This window comes from Vanacampus margaritifer, chromosome 18 (genome assembly GCF_051991255.1).
Source record: "Vanacampus margaritifer isolate UIUO_Vmar chromosome 18, RoL_Vmar_1.0, whole genome shotgun sequence".
Lineage (NCBI taxonomy): Eukaryota > Metazoa > Chordata > Actinopteri > Syngnathiformes > Syngnathidae > Vanacampus > Vanacampus margaritifer.
In genome coordinates, this window is record NC_135449.1 from 3,503,381 (window position 1) to 3,516,356 (window position 12,976).

The window sequence follows — 12,976 nt, forward strand, 5'->3', positions numbered from 1 at the left end:
GTGGCTGCTGCTTGTTTTTCCACAAAACTTTTTTTGGAATGAAACACTCAGGCTACTTTCTAAACTTTGCCGCCATTTGTGAAAATCAGCGATATAGAGAGACGTTTTCATATCGAATTTTAAACCTTTCCACATAAACATTATTAAATTCCATAAAAAACATAGTAAAACACTTTGTTGTATTCTGGTTAAGCAGCAAAATCCAGGCGGCCATTTTGCCACTTGCTCACGTAACAACCAATCACAGCTCGGCTTCAGAAAACAGGTGAGCTGTGATTGGTTGTTGCCTGAGCAACAGCAAGTGGCAAAATGGCCGCCCCCCCTACGATAATTAAAAACAGATGGATTTTGCTTTATAACTCATATTCCAGAAATGTAATATTAATCAGAATGTCATGTTTAGACAAGTGAGGTCACATTTAACAAATTATTGTCAAGAAATGTTTAAGGTTGACTTCCACTCTAAATAATTCATCAGCGCTTTTACTCTTCCAAAAAAAAGGGTAGCGCGCTGTTGTTTTGTTGTTGCGTTGAGATATTTGTCACGCCCCGTTGAAGTTTACAGCTAAAGTGACACGTAAAGCAAAGTTGAATTGAATATTTAAAGACCAAAAATGTTCAAGTAAAACAAATCATTTATCTAATGAAAGTCTGCTAGCTTAATGCTAACACTAAGCAAATGGATATAGAGGCTAATGAACATTAGCATGAAAGTTGCAATAATTATAAACCTTCTAAATGACCCAGATTGAAAATGTGATGTGGTTCAAAATTTTAAAAACAAATAAAATATATTACTGGTTAAAAAAAAAAAGATTCTATATAGTCTTTTTGTTTTTCTTTTTTTTTTTTAAGACAAAAGGTTTCGTTTACCAGCTTCTGAGGTCAAGGTAAACGAAAAGGAAAAACAAAAGACTAAAATGTTCATGTTAAAACAACAACATATAGGCCAACAAATGCTCATAATACATAATTTATAAAAAACGTTTGTTCCACCATTGCATCCTATTTTCTTCATATAGAATTTATGAAACTAAAATGACGCAACAATTCAAAAATAAAACCGATTGAATCTACTTTAATGTGACAACATTTTATAGATATAGAAATATGTATACAGTGCATACTTAGCATACATACACAGTATATGTAAGTAGCCTATAGTGTATGTTTAGGAACGATACATTTGTGCAAAAAATTTAGAGCCAGCCAAAAAAACTAAAATAAATAAATACAAATCCCCTGGGGTGTGTTTCCACGTTGACAGGCACCGATACTGTGCAGGCCTGTGAGTCAGCTAATTTGACAGCAGCTACTGTACTTGCAGCCGCTCACATTTGTCCACATAAGCACTAAGTGGGTCAGTGGGATTAAATCCATCTGGCTCATATCGGCAACCACTCTGCGGTGTGCCGACAGCATCCTGTCGCTCTGCGTGCTCAATAACGACAAATGACAACGCGATGATAAATAATGCACATTTTGGACATTACAGTCTAAACCACTGCACTCCTTCCTCCACGTTTATTAAATTTTATTTCCCGTGTGTGAGTGCAGGATTAAATCCTGAAACATGGCCCTGTCGTGACATAAACGCATTTTGTCGGCCTTCATCCTCTTTTGCGGCGTTATTTACATTTTTCTCTCCTCCAAGGATGCCATGCATTATAAATGGGATGAATCTGCCCATTGAATAATTTATTTTGGAGACATATGTTCCTTTTCGGTACTTACAAATTCACAAATACCAATATATTTGGACACTAATATTTATTCTACGCTTGATGCTAAGAGCTAGTCTGCCTCTGCTAACAAATTAGCAGTGGTGGCAAATTTATACTACAAACGCGCTTATGAACATATAATTTGGTACTCCAGCACAACGTGAAAATAGTCAGCTGAGTTTTAAACGTCGTGTAGACTTTTTCTATCAAAATCAATCCTCCTCAAAATTGAGCGCTAATCGTGTAAAGGCGAAACTTAGTTTGTGCCTAGTGAGCATATAATGACGTTGCCGTTTGCACATTTGAAGCGATTACATGTCACGTGGGAAGAGATGAGCGGGGTGTTTTCCTTCAGTCGGCACAAGAAATGGCCTTCTAATTGAATATGTTTATAATATGCGCATAATTGTAGCTTAATGGATGCCAAACGAGCCCGCCAGCTCTCGATGGACTCATTCATTGTGAATGTGGCGTCCTCTGAAGGCTGCAGGTTTGAATTGAACATGAGCCAAACACAACTTCTTACTGGTTTGGGAAGCCGTTGTAAATATTTATGTTGCATTCAAGGAAAGTGGGAAGTTTCTGACTTAAAACCAGGAAGTGTATACGGGAACGCCCCTTTGAACTCGGAAATTCCACTTCGGGGGGGGGAAAAAGGACCCCGACTTGACCGAACCGACTTCAATGTGACGTCACTGTCCAATTCAGGTTTGAATTGAACATACCGTGATTGGTAAAACACAATTTACTCGAGTATAAAACTAGATAGCCATTATTCATTCTTAAATATTCAGCAAAACTTCACTTAACACAACGCACGTGACAGCATCTCCCTGCAGGAAATTGTACACTGAACTACTTAACTGTATAGAATTCTTATGAAATAAGATAAATACACCCGCCACCCTTGTGAGGACTAAGCGGTTAAGAAAATGGATAAGATAAATGCAATAAATGAAGCAAATTTGCATGAACGTAAGTTTTAAACAAAAAACATTTATCACTATCCGTATCCGCCATTTTGGTTGTTTACTTTTGCCTCAAACGCTTTCAGGTTGGAACTGGGAAAAGCCAACGGGGGTAAATTATCCTCGAATGATTTGACATTTAATACTTGGATTTACCTATTTAATATATCTCAAAGTTGACAAATGTTGGTTGTAAACAAGCAAAAATGTGTTTTCGAAAGCTGCCTCGAAGCCCAAAGTGTCGAAATGCCCTACAAACGGCCTCGCGGTGTTTTTTTTCCTCTTACTAGAGTTTGCGATGTTGTCAGCTTTACTGCCATCAATGTGTCTCTTTTTTCTCCCCCACAGCATTTTTGTGACATCCATAAATGTTATGTTGCACCTTTTGCAGGGGCTCAGCAGGCCACAATGATACGTTGTAAACAGAATAGTCAAAAAGGGGCTATTTTTAATATGTCTGCCCGTTTTAAACACATCATCAGGCTGACCTGAAAGTGAAAGTTTTATTTTGGATTTTCTGCAGTTTGTGAGAATTAATGTATAATTATTCAAACAATTTAAAGATGTGTATGATATATATAATATAAAATGAAAAATAATTAAATATAAATTCAAGGATGCTGATACCAGAACAGTGCGGCACCGATACTTTAAGCAAAAAAAATTAAAATCTGTCATCGAGTAAGTCGATACTGCAGCCATTTGGCACATTGGTGAATCTTAATGTGCGTCAGAAAGACAGAAAGGTCTTTTTTCACAATTATCTGTTGTTGTGTTTAATGAAATTTTATACTAGTATCAGTACTTGATTTGATATTGGTGAGTACTCGAGTGAATACTTGTACTGGTATCAGTCTGGAAATAAAAATTCATAAAAATATTTTTTTCATTTGGTATCTTTTTCTATTTTATTAAATGCCAAATAATCCTGTTGTCCTGTTTTTGTTATCTGTTGTCTCGGCTTTTCCCTTTAGGGGTCGCCACAACTATTTTTTGATTCAGTATTATTCTCTATTTTGTTAAGTGCCAAATAATCATGTTATCTCTTTATAGCAAGTAAGGCATTTATTTATGAAAAGTTATATTTTTATTCTCATAAGACTTTTTTCCCTGACAATGTGTCTTTGTAAAAAAAAAAAAAAAAAAAAAGTCTTGCCAAAATACGTCTTTATTCTCTTTATTCTTTGTTTTCTAAATAATAATAATCTGAATTTGTTCTCATAAAATTGCAACTTGCTTTCTCAAAAAAACAGGCAGATTTCTAATGATTGATAATCATTTTATTTATTATTGGTAGTTATGTTTAATTTTGTTGGGATTAAAGGGATTAAAAAATTATCCTTGTTTTAAAAATTATTTAACAGATCTGATCCCGCACGCCCCGAAAATAATCTCTATGTGAGGCGTGTGGCCTTGAGTCCATGCGTTTGATGCAACATGTCAGCTTGGATCTTCTTCTTCTTGTGTTGCTGCTGCGTCTTCTTTGTGCTTCCCTTCCATCTCATCTCGTCTGTATCCGCGTCGGCTTGCGTATCCGTGTTGACACAACATTACTCACGCACGCCGTCGAGGTCAAACCCCCACAACAAGACAGACAAGATCAGCTTTCGAAGCTGAGGGAATGTGCAGTTTTATACGTCGGCCTCTAAGGGGCAGTGTTGGATTTATTGGAAAGAAATAAGAGGCTTGCACAAAGCAAATCGATAAGAACAGTTTATGGAATACAAAATAAACCATGCTCACTTCCAGAAGACAAACAACCAAAAAATTGGCCTCCCACTCCCACTCCAACAATATATACACACATATATATATTTTTACATCAATTTTTTTTATAGCATGCCTCACACATAAATGGTGCAGCTTCCCTTCGACGCCGTCCACAAATAATTACGGCTGCTTTGGAGAATGTTCCGTATAATAATAAATGTGAATAATTGAGAACCTCCACAAGAAATAGGCTTGCCTTTACCTATAGATGCCACAAGATGGCAGTATTTTTGCATTAGACAAGGTTATGGCCAGAGTAAATGAAGCTCCTCGGCTCACTTCAAAATTCTTGGCACCGAGGTGGCACCAAAGCACTATTTTTGTTGTTGTTAGACATAGCTTTGGCCATCTACAAATATGGAAGGGGTTGACTGTTCTGTGATCATTTAAATATCCTCCTGAAAATATGTGCAGCGCCTCCTGTGGTGCAAATAAGGAAGTGCGCCAAGCGGGGTACACGCATACCAACAATTGCACCGAATTTTAATATACTCGTAAAATGACTATGTACTACTATTCTAGAATATAAAATAAATGTTCAAACTACTACTACTACTACAACAACAACACTACTTTCTTCTTTGTTTGTATTTTGTGGAAATCTGGATGCCCTCTGGCACCATGCTGCCTCTCACAGGTCAGTCTTGGTACTACAACAAACATCAGGTTACGTGTGTTATGTTGGTTTAAAAAAAAAAAATGGTATGAGTGTACCTTGCTCAATGTTTGTAACTTTGGGATATTTGCGTTGACACATTTTACAACTTGAAGCACATTAGAAAAAACAAACCGCAACAACATAATCTTGCGATTTAAAAAGAGTGCAACTGGCAGCAACGATGAACATTTCATTCCGCGGCACTTTTTTTTTTTTTTTCCTCGTCTCTGAGTTGACGCCAGCAACACCGAACATGCAAACAATTGACAAGAAGTCGTTAACGTGGAAGAACCGATTCTCCGTTTCCATCTTATTAGGCCGTCAGCGGCGCGTGCTGTGACAAGCCCGTAGATCCAAAATCCAATAAATGCAAAATGTCTATTTGAAGAACCTCGGAAGCGTTGTAGCGGCGCGAGCGAGATGTGCATGCGTGTTTATTTGATCAACATAACTGGTCCAACTTAATAGGATACACAAATCCTCCATCTCGCTAAATCTTCTTGTTTCCTGGATGGTTTCATGTCAAAGCAAAAAGAGCTGTTTAGCGCAGTGATTCCCAACCTTTGTGACTTTAGAGATAATCAGGTGTGCTGCGGGAAAATGATTCAATTTCACTGAATGAGTTCATCTATCTATGCCAGAGGTGTATAGTGTCAGGAAGTACAATGTAATACTGTTTCAACAAATGGCAGAAGGTACAATTAGCCCGTGTAGCTAACTGTTACCTTTCTTATTTGTGTATTTTATGAGTAAATTGATTGTGTAATTTATCGTAGCGTCACAGAATGAATCAACCCAAGCAGCTAGCTAGTAACAAACTCTTGAATTAGAATACAATGATTACTGTTGGCCCAAAACCATGACAAAACAACAAAGCTAACTGGTGCTAGCTTAGTGCCGTTTCTCCCTTCCCCTCTCCCCACATCCTCTCTCTTGTTAGCTTCACGGCTCCCACTTGCTTTCAAATGAGCATTAAATTAAACTGTTAAGCAGTCAGTCAAGAAAGCCAGCTAGGCGGCGTATCAGCACCTTTTGTTTACTCTTTCTTACGCCGCCCTAGCAATCAAGACGAAATATGAAAACACCCCCGGTTAGCTTGGTGCTATAGCTAGCAGCTGGTACGACACAAGCGGATTGGATTTGAAATTGTTCCAAAAGGAACACCCGTTGTCCAGTGTACGGCGAAGGATCGTTGAGGTAAAGTAAGTTATTTTAAATGAAAAAAAGAAAATATTTTACTATGTACTATGATGTGATTTTAGGAAAATATACAATTGGTAACCCATTCGAGTTGATTCGGAAGTCGCTGGTTAAATGCTAAACGAATCGCAAATGCCGCAAGCGTCTTTTCTCCTTCTGTTTTTGTCTCTTGGGCAGGTTGTAACTCTTTTCATCAAGTTCACCTGTGAAGTCTAAAGAGCCTTTTCGGTTAATCCTGCCAGTTTCACCCAATCTCTGTCTTTTTGTGAGTGATATACTGTATGTGTCTTGTGTCAATAAAGGTTGGGAACGACTGCGCTAGCTCACCACCTAAGAAAAAAACTTTCCACTTCGTCCTTTGCTTTCAGGACCGCAAAAAGTAACGAGCGTCCCTTTTTTACGCCGGCTGTGATGATCAGGCCTGTCGTGAGCTGCGGCTCAACCTGCTTTTCTCCCACTTTGATGCCTTTCAGGTTTCATGAATGATGAAGTCATTGCAGAAAGTCATGCAGAAAAGCCTCCCGCCGTCCTTTTCTTTCCCGCCGCGCCCGCCATGCGTCGTCGTCGCCCGCACGGTCCTGAGGGGGGGGGGGGGGGGGGGGTCGCGCTTCATTCCTGCGCGGTGGAGCCGGGCAGCTCGTTGGTCAGCGTGTGCCAGCGTTCCACCTTCTTGCCTTTGTTCTTCAGACAGTCTATCCAGTGTTGCAGGGTGTCCCCCTGCGAGTGGCACCCTAAGGAGACGCCCCCTGACCGCCACAAAGACACAAGAATAGGTAAGCAAACAAGCACTCAATCAATCGCTTTACATTTCGTAAGGTTTTGTTAGCTTCTCGGATTTAAGCTAGGCTATATCAGAAGATTTGGGAAACTATCACCTGGCACCTGCTCATGTTTGAGGACACGTTTTTAGTCATAGTCATACTTGCTTATGACTTTTTTTTTTTAGTCGTTAGTTGTAAAACCAGCATTAATCTATCTTCTATCCCGAGGCCTACACTCGCTACATGCTAGTTTTGGGTGACTGAGATCTAAAAAAAAAAAAAAAAAAGTAGTCAGTAGATTCAAGAGCAGTGATTCTCATTTGGTGGGTCAGGTCCCAAAATTTCGATTCCGATTTTTTTCAGAACAGTACTGAGATGTACCGAGTACCCACAAAGCACGTACAGAATTTGATAAGTGTCAGGAAATGTCACGATTTAAGAATCACTGTTATGTTGTACTCTCTATTCGGGCTCTAGTTCTCTAATCTACGCTACACATGGATATTTGAGCGCCTCGTTGTGTAGAAACGGCCTGAGACTTCGTTTTACACTCTCACTACATTAGTATGCAAACTGCCTTACTGCCTTGATATCTGGATTTTGGCCTGTTTTATTGCCGCCTCTCCTCACTCATCCCCCCCCAAATTTCTCACAGCTGTGTTTGAAATGTGTGTGTTTTTTTTTTTTGGGGTTGTCCTTGAGGAACACTTCACAAGAAGGCTAAAAATTATCAGTCAAGTCATTTCCCTGTTTTCTCAATTGCCCTTCCTTTTTGTCAAATGACAAGTAAGGGTTCGCTTAGTGGCGGCGTCCGAGGAGAACGCAGCGTTCCGACTCACCGATGAAGTCATTGGACTTTCCAAGGTCGTAGTCCCACACGGTGACCTCCAACGTCTTGGCGGCGAGCTCTGAGAAGGAGATTTCGTAGAAGAACTCCTGACAAAAAGGGGGCAAAAGGCGGAGCCGTTATTTTTCCGACAGCCTGGCCGCCGCGTCCGTAAAGCGGCGGCATGATGATCGTATGCAAACAGTAATTGGCTCCGGACGCAGCCGAGTGTGTCTGAGGGCCTAATTGAGCCTCCTCGTTGCATTCGTGCGTATGAACACTGACGGCGTACCTCATTAAACTCCGGGTTGAGAGTCTTCTTTATGACTGCGGTTTTGTGCTTGGACTTCTTCTGAACATCTGGCTTGAGGTACCTGAGACAAAAGAGTGCCACAGCGTCACCGTCTACTGCGACTCGGCCGACTGCTGCGAGGAATAGCAATGATTTTTCTAAGCTGATTTCATATGGAAAGCCGAGCGCGTTAGCCCTGGATTTTCTCAGGCAGGACTGATTCTTGCGGGTTCGAGACCAGTGCAAACTACCAGCTGCAATGCTAATAGATATTAAGTTAAAACCTCACAAACTGAGCGGCGTTATCCCATTTCTGATACTGCTAGTAAGGGGTGAAAATTGCTCACTTAATTGCTAATCAAGGGTTTTTGATATCGCATCTTCTGATTCGAGAAATGTCCGTCCAGCGATTTGACACAGTCTTCATACGTCTGCGCATCTCCGGCCCGTCATTCCGTCATCGTTATTTTAATCGCGTTTCAACATCGCTATTTTAAGATGGGGAATAGCACACAATGTTATTCATTTTCGAAACAGTTAGGACTACTTAAGACCAAAAATATCGATTCTTCTCGTCCCCAAAATGCCCCTTGAATTCCGTCAGTGTTTCAAAGTTACCGTCAGGCCGCCAACAATGTTCTGACGGATCTTCCTTTTTTTTTTTTTTCTTCAGGAGAGCTCAGTATTGTTCATTCGATTTGACATCATCATTGCTCTCCTTTTTTTTATTTTTTATTTTTATTTTTTTTTAAAAATCCAACAAATCAATTAAAAAAAATTTAATAATTTTTTTTTTTAAATACATATACATATATATATACACATATACACACATATATATATATATATATATATATATATATATATATATACCCTTTTTTTTGTATGTGGGTGAGTATGTGTGTGTGTGTGTGTGTGCGTGCGTGCGTGTGAGCGTGTGTGTATTCATCAGTTCACCTAAAGCCCATTAAAAAAAAAATCCCATACTAATAATATAATATAATAATAAATTGCCAGATGCAGAAACATCAATGTAAGTTATCACGATGTAGTGGCTCTCGCTAACAGACAGAATTAAGTAACCGGAATTAGGTTAAAAAATTCTATATACGTAGACCATGTTTCTATAAATTTTGATATTTGGTTTTTATTTGAGGCAGATATTTTTTCCATTAAAATGTGATTTATGAGGAGGTTAGACCATTGGTCGATATTCAGAGTTTGTTTATTTTTCCAGTTAACAAGAATTGTTTTTTTTGCGATAGTAAGGGCTACAAGTGTAGATTGAAATTGTTTATGTGGTAAGTCAGTTGTTGTTAGGTCACCTAGCAAACACAAGTTTGGAGATAAAGGTATCCTACAGTCCAAAATAGCGGAAAGTTTTTCTAAGACTTTAGTCCAGAAATACATAACCGGAGTACATAACCATAAAGCATGAACATAAGTGTCTGTAGTGTTTTGTGTTTTTCTGACGGATCTTCCTGACTGGCGGCAACAACGTGTAAATGAAAATAAGGATAGCAGCTAGCATCGCTAGCTCTTGCTAGCTAGCCTCAGTAGCTAGCCTCGCTAGCTTGTGCCATCCCAATCGTCACTCGTCTTAAGATATTCGCATGAGCGGCACAACGGGACCGGCGATCACAAACGTCATACTGGGCTGAAATAAAACATCAACGACATCATCGGTTAACCGACTCGGGACGCGACTTCTATCACATTAGCGACGACAAAAAAAAAAAAAAAATCTGTGGTTGCTAAATTTGAAGGTTGTTTGTTGTGTCTAGTATTTGCATGATGCTTAGGTATGATTATGTAATTTTAATGACAAAAATATTTGATATCATACATGGTGTGATAACTAGATATAACTAGGTATAAATACCCCCCCCCACACACACACACACCCCCCCCCCGTACATATATTTGCAATGAGCGCAGCTAAATCTCTTATTCAGCTTCCCACCCACTGCTGGACGTGTCTGCGAGCGTATGTTCCCACACGCTCGCAGACACAACAAAGCGTCTTTCGAGAAGAATTCTGACGCCAAAGGCCAGAGATGCGAGCGCACACGTCAAGCTCAACAAGGCGGCGGGCGGGCGGGCGGGCGCATCGCCGCGTATGAGTGGGATGCGGGGGCTCACTTGGCTGAAGGAGGCAACACGTGTATGCGTTTTGTATGCGTTTTGTGTGGCACGGAAGGACGGGCAATTTTTAGGAATGTCCTCAATTGCGAAATTAACAATTGATTAACGAGATGGGATTTGTTTAGTTTTAGAAGTAAAGAATTAAAATTGTTACTGTGTTGTAGGTGCAGTACACCATTTTTTTTAATCATTGTATTTATTAGATTCATTTTGTTTTGTGATCAAAACAGATTTTATTCATTTATTTTCTGGCTTATAAAAATTATTTTTTTTTTTTTTCAGAATTTAGCAATGGTTTAGCATTTTTTTTACAAAACAATCTCAACTATTTATTTATAGTTTTAAATATTTTTTAAAATATTTTATTAGTATATTTTTGGTTTTGTTTAAAATTGTCTATTCTTCCACCCATAAACTCCATTATTAATGTATTCATTTATTTAAATAGTTTTAAAAAATAGTCCAATATGGTTTTTCTTCATAACAATTGTAATAACTTATTCATAATTTAAAATTGTCTGGAAAATTCCATGTATGAATCTAAATTATTACAATTTATTTTAAACGAATGAGTTTTAAATAGATTCTCCCCCCAAAACATTAAAAAAAAAAATCATTATTTATTTATTTTTTAGTTTAATGCCATCCTTCCAATATTTTATTGTTTTAACCAAATTATTTACTTTTGTTTAAAACGGTTCAGAATAGGGATGTTTGATTTCCTTAAAAAAAAAAAGTGACAATGATTCAACAATATGTCAAACTGCCGCGGTATAGCGCCAACTACTGGCGAGGAGGACTGAATGTCAGTCTTTGTTTTTCTCCAGGTATCGGTGACTAGTATTGGCAGCCTTGACGGGTACACAATACGTAAAATAAGGCTGTTATCGCCTCGATACCAACACCTGGTATCGGTACTCTCCCATCCCTCGTTCAGACATGCTTGCTGTATGGCAATGTCAGTGTTTTTAAAGAAAAATATGCTAATGTCACTATTGATTAATTCGTTTAGTTTAACATAGTCGTAGTTTTTGTTTTTACCAAATCCAATTTGGTCTCTAATATGGATTCATCCATCCAATCTTGGTTTATTTATGTTTGGGCTGCTTGGTGAACTCTGAGGAGCTTTGCAGCACAATCCTTGTCACAACAAACATGGGATGGAGCCAAATCCGCGACAGTTGTGACTCCCATCCTCAATTTGTGCGGCGTGTCCGTCACGCGCGTGTCTATTTGTGAGCTCAAGTGCGGGCATGGCTGCGGGTTGTTTGGCCATCCGCTCGTTCCAGGAACAAGCTGGAAGTCCCCGGAGGAAAAAAAAAAAAAAAAAGTGTGGCATTAAGAACATTTCCGCGCTCATTTGTCTCCTCGCTGTCAGCGCGCATCAGTCAAGCGGAAAAGCCTCGCTGACCTCGCTGACATGCGCAGTATCGCTTTCCTCCGCCGATGAGTAATCAAACTTTTGTGACACTAACAACCCTGCCAGACTCCCACGTCCGCTCCGTGGCGTGACCCCAAACGGGGAGTCCGTCACTCCCTTCTTGAAGACTGGCATTCCACGCGCAACGCCGCCCTCGTTAACTTGACGAATGAACGGGCTGGCGGCGGTTCCCACTTGTGGCAAACCAGCCGACATCCGTCGCCGTTATCTTGATGGATGGGGCAGTCGTTTACGAGTGACGGCTACAGGTGACTCATGGGGGGGTCGGGGGTACAGTATGAGATTGTTTCTGTGCTTTCGTTGACTTAATGACCCCCACAGGATTCATTGTTGGACTCCAAATGCAGTGACGGAAACTAATAGAGGTGTTGTCACACTGTAAAAGGGTCGATAGCACTATTAAGTGCCTTTGGAGTTCTCAATACAATCACCAAGTCGTCCATATGTGACAGAATAATGACACTCTGAGGTTTTATTAGGCGGCACACACATGGAGGTCCATTTGGCACCTTGTCAACTGCAGCAAATATAACTTGTAGTGGTGTAAAAAAAATAATTTGTAGTTGTAGGAAATACATTTGTAATTGTAGCAAAAGTAACTTGTACAAAATACATTTGTAGTTGCAGCAAAAGTAACTTGTAGTTGCAGCAAAAGTAATTTGTAGTTCCAGCAATAGTAACTTGTAGTTGCAGCAAAAGTAACTTGTACAAAATACATTTGAAGTTTCAGCAAAAGTTACTTGTAGTTGCAGCAAAAGTAACTTGTAGTTGTAGAAAATAAATTTGTTGTAGAAAAGGAACTTGTAGTTGTAGCAAAAGTAACTTGTAGTTGTAGAAAATAAATTTGTTGTAGCAAAAGTAACTTGTAGTTGTAGAAAATAAATTTGTTGTAGCAAAAGTAACTTGTAGTTGCAGCAAAAGTAACTTGTAGTTGTAGAAAATAAATTTGTTGTAGAAAAGGAACTTGTAGTTGTAGCAAAAGTAACTTGTAGTTGTAGAAAATAAATTTGTTGTAGCAAAAGTAACTTCTAGTTGTAGAAAATAAATTTGTTGTAGCAAAAGTAACTTGTAGTTGTAGCAAAAGTAACTTGTATTTGTAGAAAATAAATTTGTTGCAGCAAAAGTAACTTGTAGTTGCAGCAAAAGAAACTCGTAGTTCTGGCAAAAGTAACTTGTAGTTGTAGAAAATAA

At 39.1% G+C, this 12,976-nt stretch overlaps 1 protein-coding gene across 1 annotated transcript in view; it reads right to left on the reverse strand.

Moving 5' to 3' along the window:
• Nucleotides 1–4,316: 4,316 nt before the first annotated feature.
• LOC144038436 (double C2-like domain-containing protein alpha) overlaps nt 4,317–12,976 on the reverse strand; it is a 33,228-nt gene continuing 24,568 nt past the window's right edge. The window contains exons 9-11 of the mRNA XM_077550954.1: nt 8,200–8,281; nt 7,921–8,017; nt 4,317–7,066 (exon numbers count right to left, since the gene is read on the reverse strand). Coding sequence (XP_077407080.1) covers nt 6,930–7,066; nt 7,921–8,017; nt 8,200–8,281 — 316 coding nt within the window. The 3' untranslated portion in view covers nt 4,317–6,929. The remainder of the gene's footprint in view (nt 7,067–7,920; nt 8,018–8,199; nt 8,282–12,976) is intronic.